Here is a 19,892-nt window from a genome sequence, read left to right as displayed (position 1 = left end):
CCCTTTAAATGGCATGTCTGACACTTGGCGGCTCCACCTCCAGGACTCCCACTTATTGGGAGAAACAGCAGAATGTTTTCCACATTTTCCAAAACTGTAATTAAGATAGCTGCATGCCCACCTATGCACCACATCTACTCCTTTTTGGAGTACCACACAGGGATATCAATACATGTGGGTGCCAGAAATGACAACGCAGCGCACCACTACGCGCCAGTCTTCTTCTTATTAATATGGAAAATATATGTGAGCGACAATCAGACAAAAAATAATCTGGTTGGGGGCTGCACATAACGGCATTGCAAGCTGCATGTGGCCCCTGGGGCCACAGGTTTTTGCACTCCTGGCCTAGTATAGCGTGAAGTATAGTTCTACATCCAATCACTTCTGTACAAACCTTGATAACTCATCCAGTATTTTCTGCCTCATGTAGCTGCAACATAAGGTATTCGTATCAATGACTGTTGGACTGATGAGAGGCCAGAGGGGGCGCTCTATATCTCCCTTTTCCTGGGGCAGTCCAATGCTTTCAATCCAAGAGGCAACCTGTGTCCAATCATGCCACATAGTCAAGTGGCGCCAAAGGATTTTGGGTGCGATAGCAGACATGTCTGCAAAAACAGAAATAAATATGCAAATATATGGGTGTTACTTACACTTATCTGCTAGGTTTTACAAAAGGTGTCAAGCGATAGTCCAAAGCTGCATGAACGGTGTATAAGGGTGATGACTGCAGTTACACCAACATTTTTAAGCTTAAAAGGAGTTGTGCAGTATCGGAATGGCGGGGGTCAACACCCGGCAACCCTGCTGATCAGCTATCTGAAGAGGCCATGGCGCTCAGGTAAGTGCTGCGTCCTTTTCAATGTTTACCTGCATGCCATCTAGACTGTAGCAGCAGTGCAGTGTAATTAAAGCTTCCTCGGCAGTTCACTTGCATGGGAGAAGAAGCAGTAATTACACTGCACTGCTGCTACAATCTAGACAGTGTGAAAGTAAGAGGGTGCAGCACTTGCAAGACTGGCACGACCTCTTCAAACAGCTGACTGGAGGGTTTGCCAGTTGTATCTGATATTGATGACCTATTCTGAGAATAGGTCATCAATGTCATGACACTGTACATCGCCAGTGGACTAAGGGCTTTAACGGGTTGTTTTCTTTAGAGTATCCTTTTATTCAGACGTGTTCCCCAACTTTAAACTTTGCATAAATCAATAGCACTGGTGACTATAAGAAACTTTGTAATAAATCTTGTCAGAGAAAAATGCCTTTTTCTCCATCTAACAGCTCACTCACCCGTCCCCTTTCCATAGAATTCGATAGGTAGTGTGTGATCTGATCCTTCGTGAGCTAGTATTCCAACTTGTTTCTCAAGGCAGATTCAATAGAGAATGTTAGTTTAGGAGGAGGGAGAAAATGATAATCACACTTACTGGTAATTGTATTTTCCAGAACACACAACAGCACCAACAGAGAAAGGATCCGTCCCAGGGACAGAAAACAAACCTACAGAATAAAAGGCAGAGCCTCTCCATATGCTTTATTGGTTTACACAGCATGAGAGTTACTCTGTAAGTTAGGGATCTGAGACTGACATCCCCCTTAGCCAGAAAAACTGATTCCCTTGGGCCAGAAGGGAGCAATCAGTGTGACTTTCACATGGTCCCCCTGGATCTTCTTCAGAACTGCGGGAATGTGAGACATCGGGGAAGACTAGAATCCCAATTGAAGAGAAAGGCATCTACTCCATAAGGGGATTCCCTTGGGTTGAGGGAGAGGAAGCACCATACTTTTCTGTTTTCTCTGGTCACAAGTAACTCTATGTCCGGCGTCCCCACTGACCTCCTATTTTGTCGAAAGCTGACTTGTTTAAAGGGGTTTTCTGGTAATAATTATTTTTTATCAAGTGCCTGCACCATGTCCTCTGAAACAGAAGGTTCATACTTACCTGCTCCACGTCGCTCAGTTCCTCTGCACTGCCCCAGATGTCTCCATCTTCTGGTTCTGTATTGTTGACATCCGGCTGGTCACTGCCGTGGTCACATGCGCCACTCCAGCCAATGACTAGATTCAGTGGTGATGTGGTCACAAGCAGCATGTCACCGGTCAAGCCAGTCATGTGTGCCAACTGATGTCACCAGAAGTACCCGCTCTCCGCGCACAAAGCCAGTTAGTTTCAAACTGGGAGGTACTTCTGCCCAGCTCAGAAGGCTCCTGCATCCTCAGTTCCGCCACCGGAAACTAGAGCATGTGCGTGGCCACCCAATGAGGAATACCAACCAGCTCTCCAGAGAAAGGGAAAATCTCAGGCTGGCGTAAGCTTGTTCCTTCACCCTGACCGACCAGGGTCTGTAGGTGTCATACTTCATGGACAAGTCTCTTATAGTCACCTGCACTACTGATTTATGCAGTTGAAAGTACAGTGACCATTTAACTGAATCGCAGGGTGTCCACCTCCTGGTGCCCTCAGCAATGTGGCAGCAAGAGATCATTCCCTTTACAGTGCCACAAAGCATTAAACACCTGAAATCAATAAGCTATCTGTATAAGTCAAGCTGCAAAGAACAAAAAGGGCGTTAGTCAGCACATCCCAGTGCGCAGGTGCACGTCGCAATGGCTGGAAGCACAAAAGCAAAAACATACAATGCAACAGCACTTCGCTAACACGAATACAATAGTGCCATACTCACTATAGAAAATGTACTAATGCTAATGCTACGTTATAAACGTTAGATTCTTGGCAAATACATTTTGTACAAAATGATTTGTGCCTCTCTGCCAGCGTTAAGGCAATCTCTTTAGGACAGGAACCTACACTAAATACTACCTCCACTGGTGCCATACTGGCCTCCATTCAATTCAGAGAATGCAAGGTCCACATGGATGCTAAGCCCACACTGTATTTTACCTCTTTTGGCGCCACAATGGCCTCCATTAAATTCACGGAATGCAGGCTCCACATGCATGCTGAGCCCACTCTATACCTCTCCTGGTGCCAAATGGCCTCCAATAAGTGCAGGGAGAGGAGGCTACAGCTCTATACTTGCACTAATTAAAATCAACCTATGGGACCTGCATTCCCTGAATTTAACCCTTTCAGCCCCGGAGGTTTTTTATCTTTTGCGTTTTTTGTTTCGCGCTCCCTGCCTTCCCAGAGCCATAATTTTTTTATTTGTCTGTTCACATAGCCGTATGAGGGATTGATTTCCGCGGGACAAGTTGTACTTTCGAACGCCACCATTTAATATTGCATATGATGTAGTGGGAAGCGGGGGAAAAAATTCCAAATAGGTGAAATTGCAAAAAAAAAAAAAGCAATTCCACCACAGATTTACGTTTTTTTAATTTATTTATGACGCTCGATGTACGATAAAACTTACCGGTTACTTTTATTCTACAGGACAGTACGAATCCGGCGATACCTCATATGTATAGTTTTTCTTGCGTTTTGATAAAAAAAATTAAAAAGGGGGAAAATAATCAGTGACTGTCACCATATTTTGACCCCCTATAACTTTTTTGTAATTATGTGTACGGAGCTGTATGGGGGCTAATTTTTGCGGGGCCATCTGAACTTTTCATTGATACCCTTATGGGGTGTGTATGACTTTTTAATCACTATATATTTCTTTTTTTTTTAGAAAATGAAGCGACCAAAAACGGCGAATCGGCCATTTGGACGCTTTTTTCCGTTTTACTGCCATATGGGGAATATATTTTTATACTATGGGCGTTTTCGCACATTGCGACTCTCATTATGTGTATTTTTTAAATTTTTTTCGTTCTTTTATTTTTATTTTGGGAAAAGTGGGGTGATTTGAATTTTTATTTAATTTTTTGCACTTTTTTTTGCACTTTTTTATAGTTCCCATAGGGAACTATAACATGCAATCATTAGATTGCAATTATTATAGACTCCAAAGCACTTGCATTTGAATATATAATGATTTTACTACTTTCCTATGGAGCCCTATTACAGGCAAGGGCCCCATAGGAAATACTATGCAGCAGCCTCCTGTCATTCACAAAGACAGGGGCTGCTGCACACAAGCTCCGGCTCCTCCGATCCCCGCATGGGGGAGCCGGAGCATAACCGGAAGTGCGCGCTTTCGGTTTTTAGCACGCTCAGATGCCCTGGTCAGGATTGACCACGGCATCTGAGGGGTTAAATGTCCGCGATCGGCATTACTGCCGGTTGTGGACATGAGCCGCGGGTGTCTGCTATTTAAAGCAGGCGGCCACCCGCGGATATGGCGCCCGCAGCGCTCAGGAGCGGGCGCCATCTTTAAAGACCCGGCCAGAGACGTACTATTACAGCGCTGGTTGGGAAGGGGTTAATGGAGGCCAGTATGGCACAAGCGGAGGTAGTATTTAGTGAAGGTTGCTGTCCTAGAGATCGCCTTGACGCTGGTGGACAGACAAATCATTTTGTACAAAATGCATTTCCAAGAATCTCACATTTATAACGTAGCGTTAGCATTAGTACATTTTTTTATAATGGCACTATTGTATTTACTTTGCCATTTGTGCTTGCAGACTGCTGTTGCATTATTTGTTTTTGCTTTTGTATAATTCAAGGATATATGCCAGGTGACCAGACCATAAGAGTCTTTTTAGCCGCTTGTTTTATATGAGAGTCCTGGGTCAGGAACTTCTCTATGAACTGTGCATTTCTTGACACTGTATTTTCTAAACCAGACAACCCTTCATTTATCAGATTTGTATACAGCTATAATGTAACCAGCATTGAAACATTGGTAACTGTATAACCTTGCTGTAATAAAGTCTCTCTCACCTGTGTTTTTCCTCCAAGGCAGCAAAAGTGACTCTTGTGTCTCACAGTCCCAGTCCTTAGCCCAATGAAGAAGTAAAGTCTGTGGCTCATCTCTTACAGCAGTCAGAGCATCTTGCAATTTCTTCACCTCCTGAGACTTAGCACAGATTCTCCATGAAGGTCTAGAATAGAGATCATACAGTAGGTAGATCACAGTAGATGTTGCTGACAATACTGTACAATACGGCAGCACATGGATATTACCTAGCGATAAGCACATTTTTCTTCTCCTCGCTGGTCCGGCACGTGTTACAATACAGTTTCTCAAGTTGGCACACCGTATGGATCGCTTGTTGTTGCTGTTCTGAGAAAAGTCCTTCTTTCTGCAGCAGGTCAACCTACAAGGAGACAGATTCAGGTCAGCCATCCTCACGCTCAAACTGGCAAAGCAGCAGTAACGCATACCCACCAATAGTGTCCGTACTCCGAGATCTGAAGTGTGCAGACATATACGATGAAGTTCATCCCATATGGAATAGCCCTGGAATAAATATATTTATAAAAATTATACATATACATATATACATATATACATACACACACATAGCTGTATACAAATCTGATAAAGACCTTGTCCCATGAAAAATATTCTACAGTTTTCAAACCAGCACCTGGATCTGAATACTTATGTAATTGCATGTAATTAAAAATTTAGGCTAGCCACTGAGTTATTCAATGAAATCTATCTGTATAGCGCCACCTGCTGTTTGTTTTTTCTTATCTCTTTGTCCGGCTCACTGAGATGGCCGCACATGCTCAGTTTCATGTTGTGATAGGGAGAGAGCTCCAGCAGAAAAAAGACACACCCCCTGAGCTGCAGCAGAAAAGACACGCCCCCTGAGCTGCAGCAGAAAAGACACGCCCCCTAAGCTCCAGCAGAAAAGACACGCCCCCTGAGCTCCAGCAGAAAAGACACGCCCCCTGAGCTCCAGCAGAAAAGACACGCCCCCTGAGCTGCAGCAGAAAAGACACGCCCCCTGAGCTGCAGCAGAAAAGACACGCCCCCTGAGCTGCAGCAGAAAAGACACGCCCCCTGAGCTGCAGCAGAAAAGACACGCCCCCTGAGCTGCAGCAGAAAAGACACGCCCCCTGAGCTGCAGCAGAAAAGACACGCCCCCTGAGCTGCAGCAGAAAAGACACGCCCCCTGAGCTCCAGCAGAAAAGACACGCCCCCTGAGCTCCAGCAGAAAAGACACGCCCCCTGAGCTCCAGCAGAATAGACAGCTTGATATAAATCTAGCAGAGCAATGACTGGGGAGATCTCTGGATCCATGTGAGGTACAGGACTGGGCTTTGTTAGAAAGAGATTTTCATGTATTTTATGATATCTGATTTTAATTTTTTACTTTAACTAGAGAGATAACCACTTTAAGCATAGCCAGGTTGAACTACCTGCAATTCTGATCTCTCTGGCAAAGAGAAAAGCCACAGCAGATACCAGAGCCTCATAAACTAGCACCAGTAGCTTTAATATAAACACTGCTGCTTTTTAGCTACATTAGCCGAATAAAACAGTGCCACAATTTGGGACAGGCTGATCTTATTTTCAGTTGTTTGGCCTATGTCACCAATAGGATTGAGGGGAAAAAGGTCAATAATTGCAAAACACAATTGTGCATCACTGCTCTACAGTTGTTGGGGACATAACATCCTATCCTCACCTGTCTTGCTTCAATAAATATTAACGTTGTTGGTTCACTACAGACATTGGTGGCATACTGGTAGAACATGCTACCAAAGCTCAATCGGCGAGTATAAGACCATTGTGACCCCTGGCGTTCACTAGAATAAAGTGGCAGTGGCGCTAGTTATCAGTGCTAGTGAAATGCCAATGTCTGTGGTGAGGCAAGTCCTTTAATGACAGCTATAGACTTATACATTGTACATTAGAGATTTATTCAGAGCCTAAAATGGTCTATTCAATACCGTCTTTGCTTAAAGGGGGTGTCCCACTAGATACCCTGAAGCTTTTTGCTTATGCTTAAAGGGGTATTCCCATCTTAGACAATGGGGGCATATCGCTAGGATATGCCCCCATTGTCTGATAGGTGCGGGTCCCACCACTGGGACTCGCACCTATATCGAGAACGGAGCAGGGAGCGCTGTGGCTGGAGAACCCCAGATTTCCCGGGGGCCGTCCACCAGCAAGCGCTAATCCCCGCCTCTCCCATAGAAGGGACCCGCACCTATAAGACAATAGGGGCATATCCGAGCGATATGCCCCCATTTTCTGAGATGAGAAAAACCCTTTAAGGGTCGGTTGTGGTGGGAGCAGACCTTAATTTAGTACTCAATCCTCCTTTTGACTCCTCTTCTGCAAAAACACACATCTCTCAGGGTTATATTAATAAGCTACATAAGAAGTTCCAAGAGCTCCATCTTACTGATATCTGGAGACATCTTAACCCCGCGACCAAAGATTACTCGTTCTACTTCAATCCACACCTTTCTTTTCAGCGCCTGGACTATATACTAACGTCTACCTCTCTCCTCCTTCTGAGTAGTTTTGCCAAGATAGGAAATATAACAATATCGGACCGTACCCCGTGTATGGCGGACCGTACCCCGTGTATTTTCAAGAGTTTTATTCGGTCTTAATCAGGGGGAGGGACAGGAAGAGACCCTACTTAAAACGGAAAAAACTTCTATATTTCTTAACTCACTTAGCTTACCTTCTCTCTCATCGGAGATGGCTGCCCATTTGATCAGACCGATCACTCAGGAGGAGGTGAAGGCTGCCATCCACAGTTGGGAAGAGTTCAGGCCCAGACAGATTCCCACTTATATATTACAGGAAATTTCAGGATGTATTACTTCCCTATTTTACGGAGGTATGGAACAGACTGATGCAAGGCGAGGCCCTTCCTCGACAGACACAGAAATCATGTGTCACTCTCATACCCAAGGAGGGGAAGGACCCACTGAGCTGTGGTAGTTACAGGCCTATCTCGCTCTTGAACATTGACATGAAGATATGGGCAAAATTTTAGCTATCAGACTGGGTTCTGTGCTACACTTACTCATCGGATGTGAACAATCTGGATTTCTAAAGGGTAGGGAAGGCAGGGACAATGCTCACCGTATATTTCCTTCTATTCATATGGCACAAAGTAGAAAGATCCCTCTAGTACTCTTAGGTACTGATGACGTAAAGGCATTTGATAGAGTTAGGGTCCATTCACATGTCCGTGTTTTTTTTTTGCGGATCCACGGATCCGCAAAACACAGACATCGGCGATGTGCGTTCCGCATTTTGCGGACCGCACATGGACGGTACTTAATCGAAAATGCCTAATCTTGTCCACATATTTTTTTTGGGAACGGAATTGCGGACCCGGAAGTGTGGGTCCGCAATTACGGATCCGGACAGCACATCGTGCTGCCCCATAGAAATGAATGGGTCCGCAATTCCGTTAAGCAAAATGCGGAACGAAATTGCGGATGTGTGAATGGACCCTTAATTGGGTTTTTATGAGAATTGCCTTACATAAATTCAACCAGATGCTTTAATTTCGGCTATCCTCACTCTGAATGGGCAACCACAAGCTAGATTATGAGTCAATGGCATGTTGTCGCCCATTTTCAAGATCTCCAACAGGACGAGGCAGGGTTGCCCTCTCTCTCCTTCCCTGTTTATCTTAGTGACAGAAACACTGATTCAATCAATTAGGCAAGAGAATGAAATTACAGGCATTCAATATGGAGAAAGAGACTTGAAATGCCCGGCCTTTGCGGACAATCTATTGTTTCTTGTCACCAACCCACAGACTGGGCTGAAGGTCTTAGACAAAAAGCTTCGGGAATTTGGCGGACAGGCCTCTTGCACACGAAAAAAGAAAATCTGTTCCGTTTTTTGCGTTCTGTATACGGTCCGTATACGGAACCATTCATTTCAATGGGTCCGCAAAAAAAACCTGAATGTATGCATTCTGTTTCAGGATTTCCGTTTTTCCGTTTAAAGATAGAATATGTACTAATCCTATAATTGTCCGCATAAAGGACAACTATAGTACTGTTCTATCAGGGGCCAGCTGTTCCGTTCCGCGAAAAACGGAATGCACACGAACGTCATCAGCTACCATAGAAAGACTGCACAAAAAAATATATATATTTACGGATCCGTTTTTTGCGGACGGCAAAATACTGAAAAAGCCATACGGTCGTGTGCAAGAAGCCTAAGGTGAACCCCATCAAGTAGTAACTACTAAATATCACACTGTCTAGGGAGGAAGCCACACGCTTGCAATCCCTTTCGCCATTTTCCTGGACAAAGTGGCCCTTTATATATTTGGGAATACAGATCCCAAGATCCTTAGTAGATTTATACTCCACTAACTATGTTCCCCTGTTAGATTCAGTGAAGCGATTAATACAAAGGTATGACATCCCGTTTCTGTCTTGGATGGGACGTAAAAATGTACTGAAAGCTTACAGATATACTTACCTTTCAAGTTTTTTGCTGATGTTAAGCGCATGTTCTCACGCTGTTTATGGGAGGGAGGAGATCCCGCATCGCCTATAGCATCTTGGTTAGACGTCGAAAGGAAGGTGGCTTAGGCCTACCAGATGTTCTCACGTATTATAACGCAATTCTGTTGAACAGGTGGCTGGAACTGGTGGAACCGAGAAGACAGTCTGATGTAGCTGCATTGGCGGCGCATAGCATCGGCCCCTCTTTTCATAAATATTCCTGGCTTCCGGATCAGAGCCGTTCTACATCAGAGGAATGTGACCCTTTGCTGAAGGGTTTGTGGGCAACGTGGCTCACCGTTCATAAACTCCCCCTGGGTCCTTCCCTGTTGATGCCAGCCAGTTTGCTCTCGGATCTCATAAAGGTCTCTCCAGAGACCTATTCGTATGTGTGCTTGCCCCTCTCCTCCACCACAGTGGGGGAGCTCCTCTTGGAATGGAAGGTCCCTTCATCGGACATTTTTCCTACCTTCCTTAGACAGTCACCCTCCTTTTTTATGTCTCTATCTTTCAAACGGTATGTCAAAGGGCTTTGAGGAAACGTGTTACAGAGACCGCTCACCGCTTTTGAAAAACTCATTACCTCTACTATACTAAAACATAAGAAGGTCTCTGCTCTGTACTCACTTAAGGCACCTTTCATGATTGAGTGGGAGAAGAAATTAGATAGGGTATTGACAGAGAAAGAGACAAGGAGAATACTAGCGTCATCCCATGACTTCTCACCTTGTGTATGTCTCCAAGAGGGTCACTACAAACTCCTCTCCAGGTGGAGAGGACACCCAAGTTTTTGTACAATAGAGGTCTAACTAGCTCAAAACACTTTTGGAGATGAGGGGGTTCACTGTCACCTATCTCGTGAACTTGCTCTGGGATTCGCACTTTCTGGGATTCACACAGGATGCGATCAGACGGGTATCTAACCCTGATTTTCAAATCTCTCTTGACACAATAGTCCTGGCTCGGCCAAGAAAGATTTACAATCCTTCTAAAAAGGATCTTAATGCGCATTTAATAGCAGCAGCGAGAGCATTAATCCCTTTGCACTGGATAGATACACGACCACCCTCTTTGCAGGAATGGATCTCCAAGATTAACCAGATCTGCCAATTTGAGGAAATGTCAAGTTGGATCAACAGAACTCATGACAGGTTTCTCAGAGTTTGGCAGCCGTGGCGAGACATTGTTAGCTCCTTCTAAGAGCTTGTTCGAGGTCCCCTATTTACCATTTATTAGTATCTGGAGTGTTCAGACCCTAGACACCACCTTTCGCCAGAAAGCATATATTGCACCGTTTCTCCATGGAAGGTTCTTCAAAGGCAGAACTAGAAAAAAGGCACTGCTCCCTTACCTGTCCCCATTCGGGGGAAAGACTTGTATGCAGACTAAGGTAGGAAGTAGTCTTCTAACACGGCCCACTATCCCTCCCCCCTTCCCATCCCACAAACTCTCTGTTCTTCTTCTAAATCTTTGTTCTAATATACCTGAGAATCAAAACTGCATTGAGATAGATGAGTATTGTATTATCTTGTAGCATGTCATTGGTTTATTGTAATTTTACATTCTGTATCTTTCTATATTTGCTGTAAAAATGAAAATAAAAAATATATAAAGAATAGCCTCCAACTCCAGGCACGGGATTTATATGAGACAACTGTGAACCATTACTCACCATGTTCTGGAGAAGCTGGCAGGCCTCTGATACAGAGCACTCTAGTAGACATCTGTAAACCAGTTTCAGGCCTTCTCTTTTTAACCAAGTCAAGCTAGATAGGTGATGTCCTTGTTCTCGCAAGAAGGTTTGGGCTTCAGGGATGCAGTTTGTCAGGATGGCATCTGAAATCATATTCTTTAAAAAGAGAATAATGAAATATAACATAAGAAGTACCAGACGAAACAACAAAACATCCAAGTAAGCTGTCTAAATATTCCATCTAGTTTAATATTGTTTCACAGTCACTTTACCTCCACAGTCATGTTCTCCCACGCTCCATGTCTTCTCCCAGCATGTGGGGGCATCAAAGGAACCGGTGGCTGCTGCTGCTGAAACTTCTTCATGAAAGGTCGAAGCTTAGTAATGTAACCAGTCAATATTCCCACACATTGTTCTAAGCCAGGGTCTGGCTCTGTGCAAGAAAAAAAAGCAGCACACCAAAATATAATGTACACTTTTCTGACACAGATACTATTATAAGACTTTTATCACCTTGTCATAATAAAATCTATTTCCTCCCAATTCTGGTAATGTTTCCTAGTGTCAATACTCCTGTATAATGTCCTCCATGCTGCTTCTGTGTGCTACAGAGAGATAGGTGATCAGGATCTTCTCTTCTTTGTTTGTGCTGTCTATGGGAGACATCATAGCAGCTAATCTCCTAATCCCCTCCCTGTCAATAAACTAAAATGGGCATCTTGTAATCTGATCTGTCAGTGAAGCTGACAATCTGTCTCCTCTCTGGAGATGGATTTTTATCAGTGAGTGAACAGTTTAAGCAGAAGGACGGGGAGGTTGAAAGGAGAATGATAAGTGGGGAAAGAGTGGGACACTCTTAGAAATGAATGAAGCAGCTGTGCACATAACTGTCTAGCTGCTCCATTCATTTCAGGGGGCTACACCGCGTACGGGACCCTTGTTCTCATTATCTGTGGGAATCTTGTGGATAGCAGATAACTTAATATAACCAGAATACCCCTTTAATAACCTACGATAAATATATCATGAGCTTAGCCCATTCCATAAGCGGCGGGAACCAGCTGTGTAATACAGCAGACACCCAGCTGCAATGAAAGGGATTGGAGATAACTCTGATCCTGGTCATTTAACCCCTCATATACTGAAATAAATAGTAAAATCAGCACAAGGTTAGACAGAGGGAGATGGCTGTAAAATTGTGGGACTCCGACTGGTTGCTATGACAGCCTGGGGCCTGTAAATGTACAGCATTATATGTTAAAAAGTTAAAGGGGTTTCCCATCCTCAGGATAGGTAATTAGTATCCAATTGGTGAGGGTATGACACCCCACCTCCCTAACAATCAGTTTTTCCTTGCAGCCTCCAGTACAGGAACTAGCACTGTGAATGGAACAGGAACCACAGCTCCCTTCACAGTGTAGTGGCCGTGCCAGGTAACTGCAGCTCTCTGCCACTGAAGGAAAGGAAAGTCGAGCTGCAGTAACCTGGCGCAGCGACTACACTGTGAACGGAGCGGTGCTTCCTGTTCCATTCACCGTGCTAGTTCAACTGTTTGGTGGGAATGTTGTGTGTCAGACCCTCACTGATCGGACATTAATGACCTATCCTGAGGATACGTCATCAATATCAGGAGCCTGGAAAACACCTTTAAAGCCTCTTTTTCACAAACGATATGGATTGTGTTAGGATTTGGTCAGGGAAAAATGGATGCTTTTGCACGCAGTTCTATTACTTTTTTCTGTGATTGCATTCAGTGTGTGCGTTTTTTCTACCGGATTTCATGTGTTTTTCATGTGCATGAAGAAAAACTGAAGAATAAATATCTACATTGTCTAGGAACCATCAATTAAAAAACACATTGCATCCGGATGACATCCGTTTTTCACACAAAAGTCATTCACTTCTATGGAGCCGGAGCTGCATGAAAAACGCACAATATAGAACATGCTGCGATTTTTCCTGAACGCAGAAATAATGTGTGAAAAACATTGAAATTAATGGATCATGATTCAGTCCGGATGCTATGCATTTTTTACACATCTGGATGGAAAACTCGCTCGTGTGAAAGAGCCTTAAAGGTGTGAATGGTGACTATCTCTGTACAGCACTATGGAATATGATGGCGCTCCATAAGGTAAGAGAAACAAAAAATAAGTCATTAAATATGAAATCTTATAGGATGTCTGAGAAAAGGCACAGGCTGTTTGTAGTCACCCTGCTAGTAAAAATATATATATACACATACATACATATAGGAGAACATACCAGACTGCAAATTGCAGAGTGTCAGCAACTGAGCATTGAGGAAGCGGAGCGTGAGCTGCAAGAGTTGCTCGGAGAAGTGTTTACTTTGAGCCTCCTGATCTGTGCCATGGATGTAAGAGGAGAGCAGATCCAGAGCTGGAACAAGATCCTGCACATCTGGGGGGAAATATAGGAGAGGGCGAGATAAAGCCAAGGACGAGAACAGTGTATACGCAGAAATACAACAAACAGAATAATGAATGGAAATCAGGATGTAACTTAGAAATAATGTAATATTAACATAATTAGAAACAATAATGGTTTTCTGTGTCTCTCCTGTGGATTCTGGGGGAAGGGGCTGCATGCAATGACTTCCTGGCAACTGTAATAAGACTTTTCTGATAATTTATTCTCATTTACTGCAGCTGCCTTAACGCACACACACTTGTTGCAAAGTCTAAACAGACAAGGAGAAGGAGGAGAAGTTCCTGGTGACTGGGTGAATAGAAGCAAAGGAAGCCCAGTGAGCGTCCTCTGCTCCCTCTTGCTCTAGGAAAGCCCACCTAGAAAGGAACTCCACACCACTGTCCTCTGCTCCCTCTGGATCTAGGAATGTCTATCCAGAAAGGTCCTCCACACCTTACTCCTCTTCTGCTCCTGGTTCGAGGAAATAGCTGCTCGGTGAGACAGGAGTCTTGGCAGCTCAGGGGTGAGGTTTGTTTAGAGGCTGAAAACAGTGTGCTACTATACCATGCTGAGATCAGTAAAGTTGTGGCCTATAGGACCACAGACTGCAGAAGAACATAAACCATAGTAGCTCCCGATGTAGGAAGGAAGTGTATGTCCCCAGAAAAAAGTTTAAAAACTAAACAAACTACATTGACAAAACAACAAACACGTAATTTCTCTTCTACAGACTTACATCTAATTAAACTAAAGTTAACTAAAATGATAAATTCCAACAAAGAAACAAATTGATTAAAGGGGATTTCTGACTTTTTTTTATACTAATGACTTATCCTCTAGATAAGTTATCAGTATCTGATTGGTGGGGATCCGATACCTGGGACCCCCACTCATCAGCTGTTTGAGAAGGCCTTCTCGCAGCTTAGCCTAGGATAGTGAAGACACGTTCATCAGTCACGTGGCCTAGGTGCAGCTCAGCCCCATTGAAGTGAACGGGCTGAGTTGCAATACCAAGCACAACACTATCAAACGTACGGTGCTGTACTTGGTGAGCTGAGAGAAGGTTGTGGCACTAACAAGAACTCCGGTGAGCGCCATGGCTTTCTCAAACAGCTGATCGGCGGGGGTCCCGGGTGTCAAACTCCAACCAATCAGATACTGATGACCTATCCTGAAGATAGGTTATCAGTAAAAAAAAAAAAAGTCTGAAAATCCCTTTAATATTGTCAGCGTGCTTACTGCAGAGGTAGACCTCAGAATGAATGGCACCGTCCTCAGAGGTTAAAGAGCTCAGGATACTTTCTTTACTCTTTAGGAAAAAGTCAACTGTATCCAACTGCCTGTTGTCCAAGCCGGCCTGTAAGAAGAAAGAAACATTTAGCAAAGAAATCTATCCCAGAAAAAGAAGAGAAAGGGAAGAGAGTCTATTTACCTCCAGTGTGTGAATGGGTACAGAACAGCGCCCCCAATTATTTAGGTGGCACAGAGTATCCGCAGTACTGGCACTGCCATGAATCATTAACCGGGTCAGGAACTCATTTTGTGTCACCGAAAAAAGGACAAGAGAAAGACCTCGATCTGATGGGAAAAAATGCAGAGAAAGGAAAGGCTTATTCTATTGTGCACAGTTCTGGGCATCTGTGTATAAGAAAAATATAGCGGAACTACAGCGGGCTTGGAGGAGGGCGACCAAGGTAATTAAATGAATGGGTGGATTGCAGTACTAAGACAGAGTATCAAAACTTGGATATGTGTGGTCTGGAAAATACTGCTTAGAGGAGATCTAATTATTGTACAATGTACAATGTCTTCCTAAACTTAGGCCATGACAAGAGGGCATCCTCTACATCCAGAGGAAAAGATGACAATTACTCTAACCGGTAATTTGATTTCCCGTAGCCTCCACAACGGCACTGATAGGAGCTTGATCCCGCCTCCCAGAGATAGGAAACAACAGCGGAAGCCAAAATAAAAAAAAGACACCTCCTCCAGTTAATAACAGAGAACCGAATATAATTTATAACAAAAGAATATCATATAAATAAACTGTGAATAGGACCCACAACTATATATGTGAAACGTCTATATATACAAAAGAACACTTCTTTTTTTTGTTGGGGGGGAGGACCCCAGTGCCATTGTGGAGGCTACGGGAAATCAAATTACCAGTAAGAGTAATTGTTATCTTTACCTAACGCCTCCACACCGGCACTGATAGGAGATTTTCAGGGAGGGGCTACAGCTGAAAGGACTTTACGTCCAAAAGCCAAATCCTGGTTAGCCATAACATCATGTTTATAATGCCTGAAGAAGGTCATGGGGTTGGACCATGTGGCAGACCTACATACTGTTTCTGATCCACAGAAGCAGATCCCCTTTCCGCCCAAGAGGTGGACAGGGCCCTAGTGGAATGGGCCTTCAACCCTAAGGGGAGAGAAACCTTTTTCTCTTTATAACACAGGATGATGGTTTGTTTTATCCATCTGGCTATTGAAGCCTTAGATGCTCCAAGACCCCTATTTTTTCCTTGAAACTGGACAAGGAAATGATCAGACTTTCTAAAGGAATCTGTAGCCTCAAGGTACTGTAAAAGAGAATGCCTGACGTCTAGATGATGAAACATTCTTTCCTGATCTGAAGCAGGAGAAGAGCAATAGGATGGTGAAACTATTTCCTGCTGGCAATGAAACACCGAGAAGACCTTCGGTAGGAAAGCAGAGTAGAGTCAAAAAATTACCATATCAACCAAAACAGTGAGGTAAGGCTGCTTACATGAAAGGGCCTGGATCTCCCCCACCCTCCTAGCTGGGGTTATAGCGATAAGAAAAGGTGGTTTTCAGCATTAATAATCTTAGGGATATCTCTGAAACTGGCTTAAAGGGCATGGACATTAGGGCAGAGAGGACCAGGTTTAGATCCCAGGGAGGAACTTTAACAAAAAAGGAAGGACGCAGCCTGCTTGCACCTTTAAGGAATCTCCCAACTAGGGGATTTCTGCCAACCCGATGTCCAAAAAAGCACTAAGGGCCGACACTTGAACTTTTAGGGAACTGGTTCTGAGCCCCTTATCAAATCCTGCTTGCAAGAACTCAGGCTCACGTTCAAACTACTCTGAGGATCCCAACCGTCACCCGCAAATAACAGAAAGGCTTTCCAAGTTTGCAGATACATTTTTGAATTGATCTGCTTTCTACTATGTAGCAAGGTCGATATGACAGCCTCAAAAAAAAATACTTTTCTTTTAACAAGATCCGTTCATTCTCCAAGCCGCTAAGTTTAGATGTTGTATGTTGGGATAAAGGGCCGGACCCTGATGAAGGAGGTCCGGAATCTGAGGCAAAAAACAGGGTTCCCTTGTTGCCAGATTTTGAAGCAGCGGGAACCAAGACCTTTTTGTCCAAAAGGGCCTAGGGGCCAATCATTATAACTTGTGCATCTTCTTCCCGTATATTCATCAAAGTCCTTGCAATCAGAGAGAATGGTGGAAATGCGTAGAGAAGACCTCTGGGCCATGGCAGGGAAAGAGCATCTATCTGATTTAGATTTTCCTTGGGGCTGATAATGTGACGAACTGAACTGTCACTGGGGCTGCTGGAGAAGCCTGAGGGCTAGCCTACTTCCTACTGACTATGGACCCAGAACTATGGAGACCCCCCTCAGACCTCTTGGGGTTACAAGGAACTATTAACCCTGATTTATGTGTGGAGTTATAGGCCACATACTTCCTATTGCCCATTAAAGGTGCAGGGTGTGAATCCTGCAACACAAAAAGGGTTAACTCTACACTGAGACTCCCAATGAATGTGTTAGTTTATTTGTCCCTTTTGTAACAGGGCGCCAAAGGCGCACTCGGTCTCCCATCAGCCGCAGACCTGCTGCTTAGCTTCGGGAGCGAGGATCTGTGTTCAGCCTCATTCCCAGGGTCTCCTTCGGAGAGAAATTACGATATTGGAAACCGCGAATTACTGCCATAAAATGGGCATTTGAGGAATGGAGGCATTTTTTAGAAGGGGCTAGACACCGTATTACTGTCCTCACCGATCATAAGAACTTAGTGTTTCTTGAGGCGGCCAAACGCCTTAAATCGACAAGCCAGATGGGCCCTGTTTTTTACTCGTTTGAATTTTTCTGTTACTTTCAGACCAGGTAGTAAAAATATTAAGGCAGAGTTTTAATGCCGTCCAACCTCCTGACACCCCCCTGGAACCCATCTTGCCGGCAAGCATCTTTGTGGCAGCAATTTCTGTGGATCTTTCGTCTGAGATTCAACGGGCTCAGCAACTTGCTCCTCCACAAACACCGGCAGATAAGTTATTTGTTCCTGAGTGCTTTCGTTTTCAATTATTGGGTGAATGTCATGACTCCGTGCTCTCTGGTCATCCAGGTATTGCTGCCACTAAGGAATTGCTGCGGAGGTCTTTCTGGTGGCCCACTTTGTCTAAGGATGTACGGTCTTATGTTTTGGCTTGCAATGTTTGTGCCAGGTCTAAGACCCTGAGAACAGTTCCCGCTGGTGAACTACAACCACTACCCATTCCCTGCAAGCCATGGTCTCACATTTCCATGGATTTAATTTCTGATCTGCCCACTTCTGAGGGGAAATCAGTGGTGTGGGTAGTGGTTGACCGTTTTAGCAAGATGGTGCACTTTGTTCCTTTAAGTAAGCTTCCTGATGCGAAGACCTTAGCATCCTTGTTCATTGAACATGTGGTACGTCTGCATAGGGTCCCTGAAAATATCGTCTCTGATAGAGGCGTTCAGTTTGTTTCTGGGGGGCTTTTTGTCGAAGATGCGACATCTCTTTATCCTTTTCGTCTGCTTTCTATCCACAGACCAACGGGCAGACGGAACGGTAAATCAGGCAGTGGAGCTTTTTCTAAGGTGCTATGTATCACATAACCAACTCTTATGGGTGAGATACCTCCCGTTGGCAGAATTCGTATCAGTGGTTTGCATCCTCGCTTTTGTTCTAGTCCCTCTGTATCCTCACTCAACCCGCAGGCAGATTCTTTTACCTCTAGACTGTGCACAGTCTGGGCACAGGTTCAAACGAACCTGGAAAAGGCCCAGGAAACCCAGTGTAAACATGCCAATAAAATACATTCCAAGGGGGTAAATTTTGTACTCGGCGATAAGGTGTGTTTGTCGACTAAGAATCTTGCTTTGAAACAGTGTTCTAGGAAATTCTCTCCGCGTTTCATTGGACCATACAATATTATTGAAGTTGTTAACCCAGTGTCCTTTAGACTTAAGCTACCCGACTCCTTTCGTATTCATGATGTGTTTCATAAGTTGTTGCTTAAGAGATATGTGTTACCAGTGGTTCCGGTTAAAAAAACTCCTCCACCTGAGGAGGTTGAAGGTCAGGAGGAATTCATCATCTCTGGAATTATTGATGTTAGAAAGGTTAGGAACTCCTTTCAATACCTGGTCCACTGGAAAGGCTATGGACCCGAAGGAGAGATCTTGGGTCCCAGCTACTAAGATCCACGCCCCGAGGCTTATCAAGAAGTTTCATGATGAGCATCCTGGGAGATTTGTACCCAATGGCTTGGGTCCGGTGGCCCCTCGTAAGGGGGGTACTGTAACGGGGCGCGGAAGGCGCACTCGGTCTCCCATCAGCCGCAAACCTGCTGCTTAGCTTCGGGAGCGAGGATCTGTGTTCAGCCTCATTCCCAGGGCGGCTTTTGCTAGCTGGGAGGCTCCCTGCTCCTAGGTCTGCCTTGAGCGCCGAGCTGATCACTCGGTGCTCGACTTGTTTGTCTGTCGGTCATGTGACGCTGGCCACGTCACATGACCCTCACTCCCCACTATAAATACAGGCAACCTGCTGGCTACAGGTTGCCTGTGATTTTGGTCTTTTAGGCTGTGTATTATTATTGTTATTTAGCTTACCTTTGGATTTGACCCTTGATCTGCTTCCTGACACCTCTTCTGCCTGCTCCCTGAACCTTGACGCTACCTCTCGGATTTTGACCTCGGCTTGCTTTTGGATTTTGTCTTTGCCTCTTCTCTTGTACTGACGTGACCTCCTGGACTGACCCCGGCTAGTTGACCCGCCTCGCCCTTCCGTTTTTGGTGGTACATTGCTTGTTCCACCTCTCTGTCCGCTATAGTGCTACCTCTCATTGGCTGTCCGCTTCCCTGCTGTCTCTATCTCTTTGCTTGCATTTACTCAGGTCAGGGACTGTCGCCCAGTTGCGCCCCGTCACCTAGGGCGGGTGGTGCAAGTAGGCAGGGACAGGGGACCGGGTGGCAGCTCAGGGGGTGAACCTCCGCTCTATCTTTATACCCGCGACTCTACCCCGTGACACCTTTGTTCTACTGTGTTAGTGATGGGATTAAGATAGCTGACTCTAGGAGTAGCCGACTCCTGTGTAGAGGAGTAGATAACCCTATGATGCACTCAGGAGATAATCCCATCACATGTGTCTCCTCTCTCCCTATTCTTTAATTAAGACACTG

At 44.7% G+C, this 19,892-nt stretch overlaps 1 protein-coding gene across 2 annotated transcripts in view; it reads right to left on the bottom strand.

Annotated features, from left to right (window-relative positions):
* SPG11 (SPG11 vesicle trafficking associated, spatacsin) overlaps window positions 1-19,892 on the bottom strand; it is a 72,011-nt gene that overhangs the window by 32,672 nt on the left and 19,447 nt on the right. For both annotated transcript variants that reach the window (XM_040414358.1, XM_040414359.1), the window contains exons 8-16: window positions 14,860-15,005; window positions 14,667-14,784; window positions 13,263-13,418; window positions 11,270-11,430; window positions 10,977-11,153; window positions 5,244-5,315; window positions 5,039-5,172; window positions 4,796-4,956; window positions 398-611 (exon numbers count right to left, since the gene is read on the bottom strand). In XM_040414358.1, the coding sequence (XP_040270292.1) occupies window positions 398-611; window positions 4,796-4,956; window positions 5,039-5,172; window positions 5,244-5,315; window positions 10,977-11,153; window positions 11,270-11,430; window positions 13,263-13,418; window positions 14,667-14,784; window positions 14,860-15,005 (1,339 nt within the window). The remainder of the gene's footprint in view (window positions 1-397; window positions 612-4,795; window positions 4,957-5,038; window positions 5,173-5,243; window positions 5,316-10,976; window positions 11,154-11,269; window positions 11,431-13,262; window positions 13,419-14,666; window positions 14,785-14,859; window positions 15,006-19,892) is intronic.

The sequence above is a fragment of the Bufo bufo genome, chromosome 1 (assembly GCF_905171765.1).
Source record: "Bufo bufo chromosome 1, aBufBuf1.1, whole genome shotgun sequence".
NCBI classification, from domain to species: Eukaryota; Metazoa; Chordata; class Amphibia; order Anura; family Bufonidae; genus Bufo; species Bufo bufo.
Note: the sequence above shows the minus strand (reverse complement) of the source record. Positions and strands in the feature narration are given on the sequence as shown.